The sequence below is a fragment of the Oryctolagus cuniculus genome, chromosome 12 (assembly GCF_051225735.1).
Source record: "Oryctolagus cuniculus isolate XC-2025 breed Fujian yellow rabbit chromosome 12, ASM5122573v1, whole genome shotgun sequence".
In the NCBI taxonomy this organism is placed as follows: Eukaryota; Metazoa; Chordata; class Mammalia; order Lagomorpha; family Leporidae; genus Oryctolagus; species Oryctolagus cuniculus.
Genome location: NC_142878.1, coordinates 12,535,097 through 12,547,879, shown reverse-complemented (window position 1 = coordinate 12,547,879; position 12,783 = coordinate 12,535,097). Strand labels below are relative to the sequence as shown.

At 50.9% G+C, this 12,783-nt stretch overlaps 1 protein-coding gene across 9 annotated transcripts in view; it reads left to right on the top strand.

Moving 5' to 3' along the window:
* OTUD7A (OTU deubiquitinase 7A) overlaps positions 1 to 12,783 on the top strand; it is a 384,176-nt gene that overhangs the window by 294,129 nt on the left and 77,264 nt on the right. For all 9 annotated transcript variants that reach the window (XM_089309208.1, XM_089309204.1, XM_089309203.1 and 6 more), the window contains one exon: positions 10,485 to 10,667. In XM_089309208.1, coding sequence (XP_089165334.1) covers positions 10,485 to 10,667 — 183 coding nt within the window. The remainder of the gene's footprint in view (positions 1 to 10,484; positions 10,668 to 12,783) is intronic.

Genomic DNA, 12,783 nt, shown 5'->3' with positions numbered 1-12,783 from the left:
GTCTCACCTTGGAGCTTGTTTTCCTGTTACAATTTCCAGGACCGAATTCTGTGCCCAGCTTTTGGTTAAAGAGACAGAGGCTGCTCCAGGTATTCCAACCGGAGACGTACACAACCTGTGTGAGTCCAGGGACTCAGAGAAGCCTGGCTACCAACGGCAGGGTCACCCGTGTCCACCAACAGTCACCAGAACGTTGGGAGTCCCAGAGGCTCCCCACCACCACCATCTCATCAGCCAGGTTTACCAAAGCAGGAGCTTGCCGGGAGTTTGCCTGGAACCATCAGCGAATCTGTGTCTGCTCACTGTGCATGCATCCGCTCCCATGGATGTACTGCCTGTCCTCTCCTGTCGTCCAAATCCCGCAGGGACACCCCTCACTAGAGGCTGCCATCAGAGCCACGCTGGGAAGGGAATATTCCAGAAAGACACACAGGCCTCTCTCTTGTGGTGCAGTGGCAGGTGGACAAACACAGCCGTGGTGCACAACGGACCGCGGACCAGGCAGGGCTGGCTTCGCCCACTCTGTGGACTGGATTGCACGGAACACCTTCCCGCACCCTCTGCCTGGTGCACAGTCTCTCACTGAGGAAGTCCTGGCTCCCGGCTTCAGCCTGGTCCAGACCTGGCTGCTGTGGGCGTTTGGAGACTGAGCCAGCTGTTAAGATATCTCTGTCTCTCTGCCTTTCAAGTAAATTAGATAAATAAATATTTTTTTGGAAAAATAAATCTCTCACTGAAATTCCCCCTCAGTTGTACAAGGAAACTTCAAAAAGTTCATTGCAGATAAAATTAAAAGGTAACTTTATCGTAAACTGAAAATTCAGAAATCCATCAATTTTTTTGTTTTTTTTTGTTTTTTTTTTTTTTTTTTTTTTGACAGGCAGAGTTAGACAGTGAGAGAGAGAGACAGAGAGAAAGGGCTTCCTTTTTCCGTTGGTTCACCCCCCAAATGGCTGCCACAGCCAGCGCTCTGCGCTGATCCGAAGCCAGGAGCCAGGTGCTTCCTCCTGGTCTCCCATGCGGGTACAGGGCCCAAAGACTTGGGCCATCCTCCACTGCACTCCCGGGCCACAGCAGAGAGCTGAACTGGTAGAGCAGCAACAGGGACAGGACCCGGCGCCCCAACCAGGACTAGAACCCGGGGTGCTGGCACCACAGGTGGAGGATTAGCCCAGTGAGCCGCGGTGCCAGCTGCCACTTTAACCCACTGTGCCACTACACCAGCCCCCTTACCTTTCATACCGTGGGACAGCACTGTGTTAGGGCACCTGCACTCCAGTGCATTTACATGCTGTTCTGTAAATGGCCAGTTAGCCTGTTTCCATTATTTTGCTCTTATAAACAATGCTGGAGTGACCATGCTGTACTTGTTCATTTGTATGTGTACAGGAGTTTCTGTAGGATGAATTTCAGCAAGTGGAATTGCTGGATGACAAGATAAATGCGTTTGTAGCTTTGATGAACCCTTTGGCGTTGTCCCTGGGGGCTGTGTAATTCTGCACTTCCACACTCAAGTGCGTCACTGAGCCTGTTTCCCCACAGACACGGTAACCAAGCCGGTTGCCAATCTTTGCATTTCTGCTGTTTTGATATGTGTAAAATGGCTCCTCAGTATATTTGTAATTTGCATTTCTTTTGAAAATGAAACTGATCATATTTCATGTGTTTAAAGGCATTTGTAATTATTTTCCCATGAATTCTGTTCAGATCCATTGCCTGTGTATCTTCTCTATTGTTAGTCTTACACACACACAAACACACAAGCACAAGAAATAGACATTGCAGTATTTGCTCTTGCTCCCAGATTCCTTCCTCAGGGACACGGGCACTTCTGCTAGGTTGGGGGCTCGGCTGCTGCTGTCTCGTGGCTGAATCCCTCTTCAGGACTGCCCACAGCCAAGGAGGGGCCATCTGGTGACTGCTTCATGTCTGGGATAAGGGCCCAGTCCCTGCCACAGGGTGCACGTCTCTCAAGAGCCCCATGCACTGCCCCGTGGCTCTGCTGCACCAGCACTGTGATCCCACAGTGCCCACTCCTGCTGCCCTCACCAGGGCAAGCTTCCTGCTTGCCCATAAACCCCAAGATGCAATGTGGCCTGCCCAGAGGTTTTCCCAGATATGAGCTTTGCCTGTTGACCTTTTGTGTGCATTTGAGGCTCTTTGGGGCTTCCCTTCTACCCCACATCACAGAGTGATGGAGGTGGGGTAGGAGGGTCCCCACGAGAGAGGCCTCCTCCCTCCTCTTTAATCTCACTTTTCTTCAGTTGCCTAGACACTCCTGCTTATTTCCCCCAAATGGACATTAAAATCCATGTGTCTGATTCCAAGAAATGGGGGAAAAATAAAACCCCCTTCTGTTTTTTATCGGAATCATATTAAATGTGCGGGTTCACTTAGGAAGACAGCATGATGCTGGGTCTTCCAACCTGAGAACATCACACTCTGGTGCAGCTCTGCTTCTGTGCCCTTCAGGAACACCACGTTACCCACACATGCGTTTTACACACTCATTTCTTTATTTTATTATTTGAAAGGCAGAGTCACAGAGTGAAAGAGACCCAAATGGCTGCAGCAGCCAGGGCTGGACCAGGCCAAAGCCAGCAGCCAGGAGCTCCTTCTGGGTCTCCCACATGGGGCACAGGGGCCCAAGCACTTGGGTCATCCTCTGCTGCTTTCTCAGCGGTTATCAAGACACGGGATGGGAAGTGGAGCAGTCAGGACTGGAACTGGCACCCATTTGGGATGCTGGTGATGCAGGCACTGGCTTTATCTGCTACGCCACAAACACCATCCCCTACATCCCTTTTAAGCTTAATCTTCTGTATTTCTTTTAACTGCGAGGACAAATGAAATAATCTCTTCCAGTACGACTTCTAATTTACGTTGATCCATGGAAGATGTTGATTCCTCTGTGTTAATTTGACAACCAGTGTACTCTGCCTGCATGCTGGGACTATGTCCCGCCCTCTGCTGCCCCCTTGTGGGCATGGAGGAGGACACCTCTCCGGTCCCTAGGTGGGACCCATTCCTGAGACTAAGACGCTGGGCTGTGAACAGAAGTTGTTGAGTGTTGACAGGAGATGCTGCCCAGCTTTTTGTCCCTCCGCAGTGACAGGCAGTTGTTAAGTCTCTACTCTGTCCACGTGAGTGCTGGAGGAGAGGATTCTGAGCTTGGCCCACGCGTGGTGGACACGTGGCAGGAGCCAAAAGCAAACATTTGTTGTTGTAGCCTCCAAGCCTGGAGGCTGGCATTGCCACATGCTAATTACCCTGCCACGTGTGGCACTGTCCCAGGAGTCATGTGCAGTAGCATGTTCTTCTTAGTGTCTTGGGGCAGTTTCTGCTTTTTGATTTCGTGTGCAGATACCCGTACCTCTGTCTTCGATTTCCATACGTGCCTGGGATTTGCTTCAGTCAAGTGGGATCAGACACACAGACATGGAGGAAGGAGGTTTTACCCGCAGTTCCCCGGAAGCAGGAGTCGTGGCAAAGCACATGGAGCCACACAGGGAAGCCCAGGGGGAGCCAAGGGCCTCCCTTGAGCTTTCCTTGGGAAGCAATGGTGGTCTGGTTGGCAGGCCTGGCAGGCTCAGGATCTGCCGGCTTCGCAGGGCAGAGGCTGTCCTGAGTGCCCAGTGCCTGGCCCTGGGGTAACAAGGGCTGGGGACATTGGAGTAAGAGAGTCGGAGCCTGATAAGGAGGTGGCTTTGGGTCAGTTGGTTTCCATGAGAAGGCAGGCATGCAGGGGAACTGATCAGCTCTGGGAGGGGCTGTCTCTCCAGGGACAGCAAGGCCCCGAGTGTCACAGCATTGCAAAATACAGGGAATAAGCAGCATGATTAATACATCTTTTTTTGTGAACTGATCAGCCTCACAAAGTGGCTCTCTTTGTCTTAGTGATTTTTAAAAATATATTAATTAACTTGAAAGGCATAGTTACAGAGAGAGGGGGGGAGGGGGAGAGAGAGAAAAAAAAAAGAGAAGGAAGGGGAGAGAAAAAGAGAAAAATTTTCCATTGGCAAGAGCCAGAGCGGGCCGCCAGGAGCCAGGAGCTTCTTCAGGTCTCTCACATAGGTGCAGGGGCCCAAACACTCGGGCCATCTTCTACTGCTTTCTCAGGTGCATTAGCAGTGAGCTGGCTCAGAAGCGGGGCAGCCGGGTCTCCAACCAGCACCCATGTGGGATGCTGGCACCGCAGTGGCAGCTTTACCTGCTATGCCGCAACGCCGGCCGCTATTTAGTGCTTTTAGGGCTCAGCTCTCCCCTGGGTGATGCAGGACAATGGCCTCTGTGTTCTTTCTGCTGCACCCACTGCTGTTTAGTCTTTGCCTGGTGCCTGATAAGCCACTGCCCTCTCTCTTGGTTGTAACCTCTCCACATCACTGTATTAGCTTTGTCACTATAATGAAGTACCTGAGGCAGGCTAGGTTTATGAATAAAAGAGGCTTATCTTGGTTCACAGCTCTGGAGGTTCACAGTCCAAGACTGTGCAGGCCCCGTGGGTTGGGCTTCTGGTGACAGCTTCTTGCTGGCAGTGTCCCGAAATAGCACAGAGCATCTCACAGCAAGAGACGGGAGCGAGCGTGTCTCTCTATCCATCTCCTTGAAAAGCCACCAGGATTCAGTCATGGAGGCTGCACCCTCACAGCCCAATCTAGTCATGCCCCAAAGATTCCCCGTTTAAAGCTCACAATTGGTTTCAGTTTCCACACTGAGTGCCCTTAATGTAAGACCTTGAGGGCTGCACCTCTGAGTGTGGGGGTGGGGAATACTCAAAGCTTCCCTGTCACTTGGTTCTTCGTTCTTTCTTCTTTCTTTCTTTAGGTCCATGAAAATCCTTTAAGGGACGCTGTTAAGCCTGTCTAAGTGTATTTCTTCGATAGATACAGTTGGTCTTAGCTCTGTCATACCATTTTTCTAATTTTTATATGTGAATATTTTAAGTGTTTTACTTAATGACTGATTTTTCTTAACTACTTATTAAGCATGTTTTTCTGATTTTTAGGAGCTCTGTGTTTATCATCTTTGCTTTTTTAAAGTGCTAATGACAAATGGAGGCATAGCCTGGAAGAAAAACTTCACAGCAGCTTCCTTAGTCCCCACAGTTGTGAGGCCGAGGTCTCTTTTCAGACGCTAGACAAGAAGTGACAAAGTAAATACAGAAAGACAGGGTAACAGAGATCCCAGACTGGCTGCTGGGAAAAAGTGAGCGTTTCTAGCTGTGTGCTTTGCTATCACAAATAGGCCGGATTCTGGGCACAAGAATTAGAGAAAATAGGAAGGGGATGGTCGACTCATCTCTGGCATGGTTGGGTACTAGGCCTTGAAGCTTAGGATGATAATTATAAATATATTTAAGGTTGTTCAGCAACAAGTGGAACTAATCTTCAAATGAGGGTATGGATGAAGAGAAACAAACAGGTTTCAAAGGAAAACTTGGAGGTGCCCCTGCATTTCAGAGCAGTCAGAAGGGGGCAAGAGGATGTCTGGAGAAGTAGAAGGGAGGAACTGCCGAAACGTCCCTCATGGAGGAATGCCTTCTGCTGCCACGGGCCTGAGCCTGCCTCTGTCTGGGAGACAGCAGTAGCAATACAAGAATGAGAATGCCACGTCCCACAGCTAAGTCCATGGGGAACAGACCCAGCAGTGGAAACACCTGGCAAAAGCAGAATACAGAGAGGGGGCCCAGTGAAGAAAAGGGGGTGTCCTGCTGGGGAAGGTAATGCTAGGAGGGCAAGGGATGGGGGAGAGCACAGGGAGTCAGTGCAGAGGGCAGGGGGAGAGCACAGGGAGTCAGTGCAGAGGGCAGGGGGAGAGCAGGGGGAGTCAATGCAGAGGGCACAGGGAGTCAGTGCAGAGGGCAGGGGAGAGCAGGGGGAGTCAATGCAGAGGGCACAGGGAGTCAGTGCAGAGGGCAGGGGAGAGCAGGGGGAGTCAGTGCAGAGGGCAGGGGGAGTCAGTGCAGAGGGCAGGGGAGAGCAGGGGGAGTCAGTGCAGAGGGCAGGAGGAGTCAGGGCAGAGGGCAGGGAACACAGGGAGTCAGTGCAGAGGGCAGGGGAGAGCAGGGGGAGTCAGTGCAGAGGGCAGGGAACACAGGGAGTCAGTGCAGAGGGCAGGAGAGAGCAGGGGGAGTCAGGGCAGAGGGCAGGGGGAGAGCAGGGGGAGTCAGTGCAGAGGGCAGGGGAGAGCACAGGGAGTCAGTGCAGAGGGCAGGGGGAGTCAGGGCAGAGGGCAGGGAACACAGGGAGTCAGTGCAGAGGGCAAGGGAGAACAGGGGGAGTCAGTGCAGAGGGCAGGGGAGAGCAGGGGGAGTCAGTGCAGAGGGCAGGGGAGAGCAGGGGGAGTCAGTGCGGAGAGCAGGGGGAGTCAGTGCAGAGGGCAGGGGAGAGCAGGGGGAGTCAGTGCAGAGGGCAGGGGAGAGCACAGGGAGTCAGTGCAGAGAGCACAGGGAGTCAGTGCAGAGGGCAGGGGGAGAACACAGGGAGTCAGTGCAGAGGGCAGGGGGAGTCAGTGCAGAGGGCAGGGAGAGTCAGGGCAGAGGGCAGGGGAGAGCAGGGGGAGTCAGTGCAGAGGGCAGGGGGAGTCAGTGCAGAGGGCAGGGGAGAGCAGGGGCAGTCAGTGCAGAGGGCAGGGGGAGAGCACAGGGAGTCAGTGCAGAGGGCAGGGGAGAGCAGGGGGAGTCAGTGCAGATGAGGCATGTCTGACTACAAAGGATGATGGAAAATTGGCAGAGAGGAAGAGTCTCAGGATCTGGATGCCCAAACTAGGCCAAGCTCAAGGCTATGGCAGCCTCAAAGCCTAAGCTTTACTCTAAACAGTTTGGATTTGAATCTCAGCTCTATCGCTCACTAGCTGGATTCCAACCACGAGTGACAGAAGTGAGTCCCAAGCCAAAGCCTACAGCAAATGGCGATGACAACAGCTCCACTGTGTTAGGAGCTTTCTGTACACCGAGAACTTCACAGCCACCATTGCCTTGTGCCATTTGACCCTCGTGAGAATTCTCGGTGGGTGACTTCCATCATCCCACTGGTCTAGACAAAGAGTCCGAGAGGTAACAGGAGGAGTGGTGACATGGATGTGAATTTAAAATATTTTTTGAATGAAATGTCACAATTAGTGAGGAGGTGGAACCAGGGCCCCAAATTGGTCTGCCCTCCCTACCCTTGTCTTTTGCCCATGGTGGGCTCTGCTGCCTTTTCATCGTGACCTCCGGAGGGCGCTCAGCAACCCGACAGGAAAGATGAGGGCATGAAGCCTGGCTCCCTAAGCTCCACCACCTCCTTGCAGAACCCCAGGGACCCTTCGCGTCCCTGCCCTTGAGATTCCTGTCTGTAGATCCAGCCCACCCTTCTGCCAAGGCCAAGCTCAGCCCTCCAGAGTCCCCGGTCCAGCATCTGTAAATCACAGCTTGCCTGGTTTGCCTCTCGCTCCAGGTGCCCCTTGGGCCCTCTCCACATGTGCTGACAGTACGGGGCAGAGTCTGGGCTTTTGTAGGCTATGTAGACAGTGCTGCCACCTCCTCTCCACCTCCATCTTCATTCTTACCTCAAGTTTGCCCCGTTTAGCAAGTCCCTGTTTGCTACAAAGCTTGGCACAGGTGACAACCAGGATGCTCCCTGGTGAGGGACACGGGACAGGACAAACAGCATGAGTCCAAGGCAGTGAGAAGCACATCCGGCAGAGTGACAGGACCCTGGGGAGGAGAGGAACAGGTGGATAGGCCTTTGCTGGTGGCTGGACACCTGATTTTCCAGTTGGCACAGAGATTCTCTGACAGGTGCATATGTGAGCTCACCTCCATTCTGCAGCAAGGCCTGCCTGGTGGCCCATGGAAGTCACCTGTGCTAACTCTGCTCCTGCTTCCAACCTGGGCTGAAAGGGCTCACGATGGGCACCACGGACTGGGGCTCTGGGAAGGGTCTCTTACAGGGAGTGGGAGGAGAAAGCCAGACAGGCTCTTTGTTGTGGCTGGGAGAAGCCCTGTAGGGTATGGCTGGCCTGGGGCCCAGGAGTAGGGTTCAGCTAGCCCAGCCGGGTGGCTGAAACTCTGTCAGGTCCAGGTCTCATCCCTGGAGTGGCCCTGCAGCGGGTTGCAGCTCCGTGGAAACAACCCAGACACCATGGTGTATCCAGAGGGGGGCTCTGGGGAAATACCACCACCACCCCGAACCTTGGCTTCTCTCTGCGGCATGTCAGGAGAGTGCTTCTTCCTTGCTGTGGGGTGGAGCAATCAAGCCTCGGTCGCTCATGGTAGGAGGTAGGGTGGAGCCTGCCCCTCCCCTGCCTGCCCTCTCCTCAGTCCTCCTTCACGCAGCCTTGAGCCTTCCTTGGCACTCCACACCCCTGCCCCATGCATGCCGGATCATCACCCCTGCTGTGGCGTAAGTCCCCTAAAACCAGGGCTCTGTCCTTCTCTGCTTAGAATCCGCCCTGGAACATGAGCGCCCATTTGGTCATCACTACCTGTTACGCTCAGAAACGCCAGGGTTCGATCACATAGGTGGCACTGGAGTGCTGTGGTTTTTAACACACTGATTGTTTGACATGCTTAACAGTAACCACGTGTTCTCCAAGTTCTTGAGTTCAGCTCACCTAGACCAAGGCTGTCGCTGCCACTGCCCAGCCCCCTCAACCCCCATTTCTAACAATGGTGGGAGGGCTGCATTACCTCAGCACCCCCCCCTTGTTATCACTTGCTATTGTTTGTGGGGGAGGGCAAGACCCAGATGGTTTTCATTTTTTTCCTTGCCCCTGAGGTGTGCAAAGATGCAGCTGTTAGAGACTGCTCACTGACTGTGCACGGGAAAATATGATTAAGTTGTGAATGACTGCGTAATACGATTTAAATGTTAGGATTGATAGGACCATGTCTACAAGAGAAAACAATGTAGAAAGACAGATGGATGCTATCCAGATACTGTGTTACATAAAGTCTCATTCTACTGTGTATACCTCATTCAGAAGGGAATCTGTCAAGACCTGCAGTCAGATGTTAACCTGGGAAGGATAAGGTGGAATTTGCTCCATAAAACTAAGGCTAAGCTTTTAATTCTCCATTTTCAAAAAGTGCATGATGCCTAATGGGGTGAGATGCTGGCTGTGATGCCTCCTTCCTTTCATTAGAAACCCCCCAGCCACCCCATCCTCCCCCACTGCTGTGTTCCAGCTGCCCTGAACGAGCTCCCTCTGGAGCTGTGCAGGGTCAGCGCTGGCACTGGTGACACTGGCCAGGCCAGCATCTCACCCCGTGCTGGGCTGACCTCCCCCTGGGGCGCCCAAATGAGACAGCCTCCCAAGCTTCTGCAGTTGCGATGGTAACTACAAAGAAAAAGTAAAACTCTGAACAAAAGCCTAAAGAAAATTTGAGAATGTTTTTTCTTCATTTTTTAACTTCGTACTTCTCTCCCCTCGGAGAGTAAGCACCACACCTTGGTTTTCAGATGGAGGGGGCATGACATTAGGCGTGTAGTGTTTTGATGGTGTATGCGTGCATGCATCTAAAGGCTAAGTGATGACAGGAGTCACCGTGCACTTACTCCCCATGTAGGATCTCTGTCCTTAATGTGTTGTACTATGAGAATTAATGGTAAAAATAGTCTTCCAACAATACTTTATACTTTGTGTGTCTGTGTGGGTGCAAAGTGTTGAAATCTTTACTTAGTATATACTAAGTTGATCTTCTGTATATAAAGATAATTAAAAGTGAATCTTAATGAAGAATGGGATGGGAGAGGAAGTAGGAGATAGGATGGTTTATGGGTGGGAGGGTGGTTATGGGGGGAAAAACCGCTATAATCCAAAAGTTGTACTTTTGAAATTTATTAAATAAAAGTTTTCTTTTTTTTTTTTTTGTTTTTTTTTTTTATTTTTTTATTTATTTATTTTTTTATTTTTGACAGGCAGAGTGGACAGTGAGAGAGAGAGACAGAGAGAAAGGTCTTCCTTTGCCGTTGGTTCACCCTCCAATGGCCGCCGCTGCAGCCGGCGCACCGCGCTGATCCGATGGCAGGAGCCAGGATCCAGGTGCTTTTCCTGGTCTCCCATGGGGTGCAGGGCCCAAGCACCTGGGCCATCCTCCACTGCACTCCCTGGCCATAGCAGAGAGCTGGCCTGGAAGAGGGGCAACCGGGACAGAATCCGGCGCCCTGACCGGGACTAGAACCCGGTGTGCCGGCGCCGCAAGGTGGAGGATTAGCCTATTGAGCCACGGCGCCGGCCCTAAATAAAAGTTTTCTTAAAAAATTTTAATTAATTAATGTTAAAAAAGGCTATGTGGTGGTACGTATTTCAGCAGGATGCATTAATGGACATGAACTTCTACTTCCAGAAATTGAGCAGGAGGTAATTTCCCCTTAGAAAAATACGAATTACTGACGGTGAATCCCATTACTTACCTTGCTAATGGGCCCCTCCTCCTTCTTGCCACTAGCACTGTTATTCAAGCATTAAAATTGTAATCTCTTGTTATTTCTCGCCCATAGGCAAAAACTGGGACCTGACGGCCGCTCTAAGCGACTATGAGCAGCTCCGACAGGTGCACACAGCCAACCTGCCGCAGGTGTTCAATGAAGGGAGGTGCCCCAAGCAGCCAGAGCGAGAGCAGCCCCAGGCCGGGCACAAGGTGGAGCGGCCCTGCCTGCACAGGCAGGACGACATTGCCCAAGGTACGCGGCCTGTTGGTGCACCAGGGCCTGCAGGTGGGCTGGGTGGTGTGGAGAATGCTGGGGTCACCAGCTCCCAGCTGCAGGAAAATTGGAACCTCAAGCGCTTCACTCCTCAGTTTGCTGAAATGTCCTCTGCATCTTCCATTCATGGCTCCCACCTCGGCCTCCATGAAGCAGGAGCGGGGTACAATACCTAGAGACCTTGAGAGCCCTTTAAGGAATTAAATGCCAACATTCCTCCTTGGGTCCCGGATTTTCCAAATCAACCACGAATGTCCCAAGTGGCAAATTTCCAAATCTGCTCAACATCCTTTCTGTGTGTCCCATACTCTCTATTCTTTCTTTTAATTTGTATTTACAGTTTAATTTTTATTTCAGATACAGAGAGATAGAGGTCAATCCCATCTGCTAGTTTACTCCCCGAATGCCCACAACAACGAGAGTTGGGCTGGAAAGAAAACCGGGAGCTGGGAACTCAAACCATGTCTCCCACTCAAGTGGCAGAGACCCCACTGTCTGATCCATCGCCTGCTGCCTCCTGGGGTCTGCATTTCCAGGAGACAGAATCAGGAACCAGAGCCAAGCACTTTGATATGGGACACAGGCATCCTAACCGCTAGGCTACATGCCTGCTCTTCGTCTTCTTTTACCTCATTGCAAAAAGTAAGGTGTTCTTCCTGTAACAAAGGAAGCAATACAGAGGAAATTTTAGAAGTTTTCTTCTCCACATCTTCCAGATCTCACCGAAGTGCTATGCTGATCAGGTCGCACTCTGCCTCCTTCAGCTCCTCTTGCTACACCTGCTCCAAATGCAAGCGCAGCAGAGTCAGATGCTCATTACACTGTGCAGAGTACAGTTTCACTGAGCCGGCTGTCAGCAACATACCCTCTTAACAGCTGAATTTTATTCTACAACATACATTAAGTCTTAGACCACTCCTGTACTAAAGGTTGTTCTGGCTTTTCTGGGGATTTTGTGTTGGTTTTTGTTTCTTTGTCTCTACCACTGTAAACAGTACTCAGGTCGACATCTTTATATTTCTAGTCCTACACGCTGTTGCCTGTCTCTCTCTAGGTTAGCGTTCCCAAAGTGCATTTGCTATGCCAACAATGGATGTTTTTATTAAACAACGTCAAGACTTCTCTCCAAACATGTTGCTACTTGCCGTGTGTGAAACTGGGTGTTTCCCCCTCATTCTTGCCAGCGCTAGATGTTGTTGCTATTGTTCCTCTATTCTGACGAGTGGAAAAAATGTCTCATTTTCACATGCCTCTTGGCATTGGCTTGTTAGCCAGCTGGATTTCCCTTTCTGCAGTGTGTTGGTTCACATCCTGTGTCTGTTTTTGTGTTGCCTGATTCGCCTTTTCTTAGCAACGTGTAGCTCTTTCGTAAGTAAGGCTACAACATCCATGTATTTCACATGTAGTTGTACACATGCTTCCCACTGTACCATTGCCTGTATGACTTTGAATGTTTTACATGTATTTACATGTGTTATAGTATTGTGCTCTTATGGCCAGTGAGCCCCTCTCTTACTTTGGAAAGTCTCCCAGAAAACAAAGTTACTGAAATATTTTCCTATTTTTGTTTCTAAATTTGCACTTTCAGTCTTCTCATCAGTTTAAATTTTTCATAAGTGACAGCAAAGGATCTGTCTGCTTCCTTCTGGATCAAAAGTGAGCTATGAGAGCATTTTTATTGATCAAGGCACCCTTTTCCCACGAGACTACTATTGGGCTAATGTTGTCATGTCCAGATAAGCCTAGATCTGTTTGTGGCCTCTGTTCTGTCTACCCGTGTGGCTGAGCATCCTGTTACACTTGGCTTTAGTAGTTTCATGAAGTATATGGCTACTTCCTAAAGTTCATGGAGCAAGTGGGCATTTGACCGAGTGGTCAAGGTACTGGGTGAGAGGTCCTTGTCCCATATTGGAGTAGCTGAGTCTGAGTCCGAGCGCCATTCCCAGTTCCAGCTTCCTGAGAAGCAGTAAATGATAGCTCAACGGATTGGGTCCTAACCACCCACAAGGGAGACTTGGATTGTGTTCACAGCTGCCAACTTCAGCCTGGCCCAACCTGGGTTCTTGTGGTCATTTGGGTAGTAAACCAGAGGCTG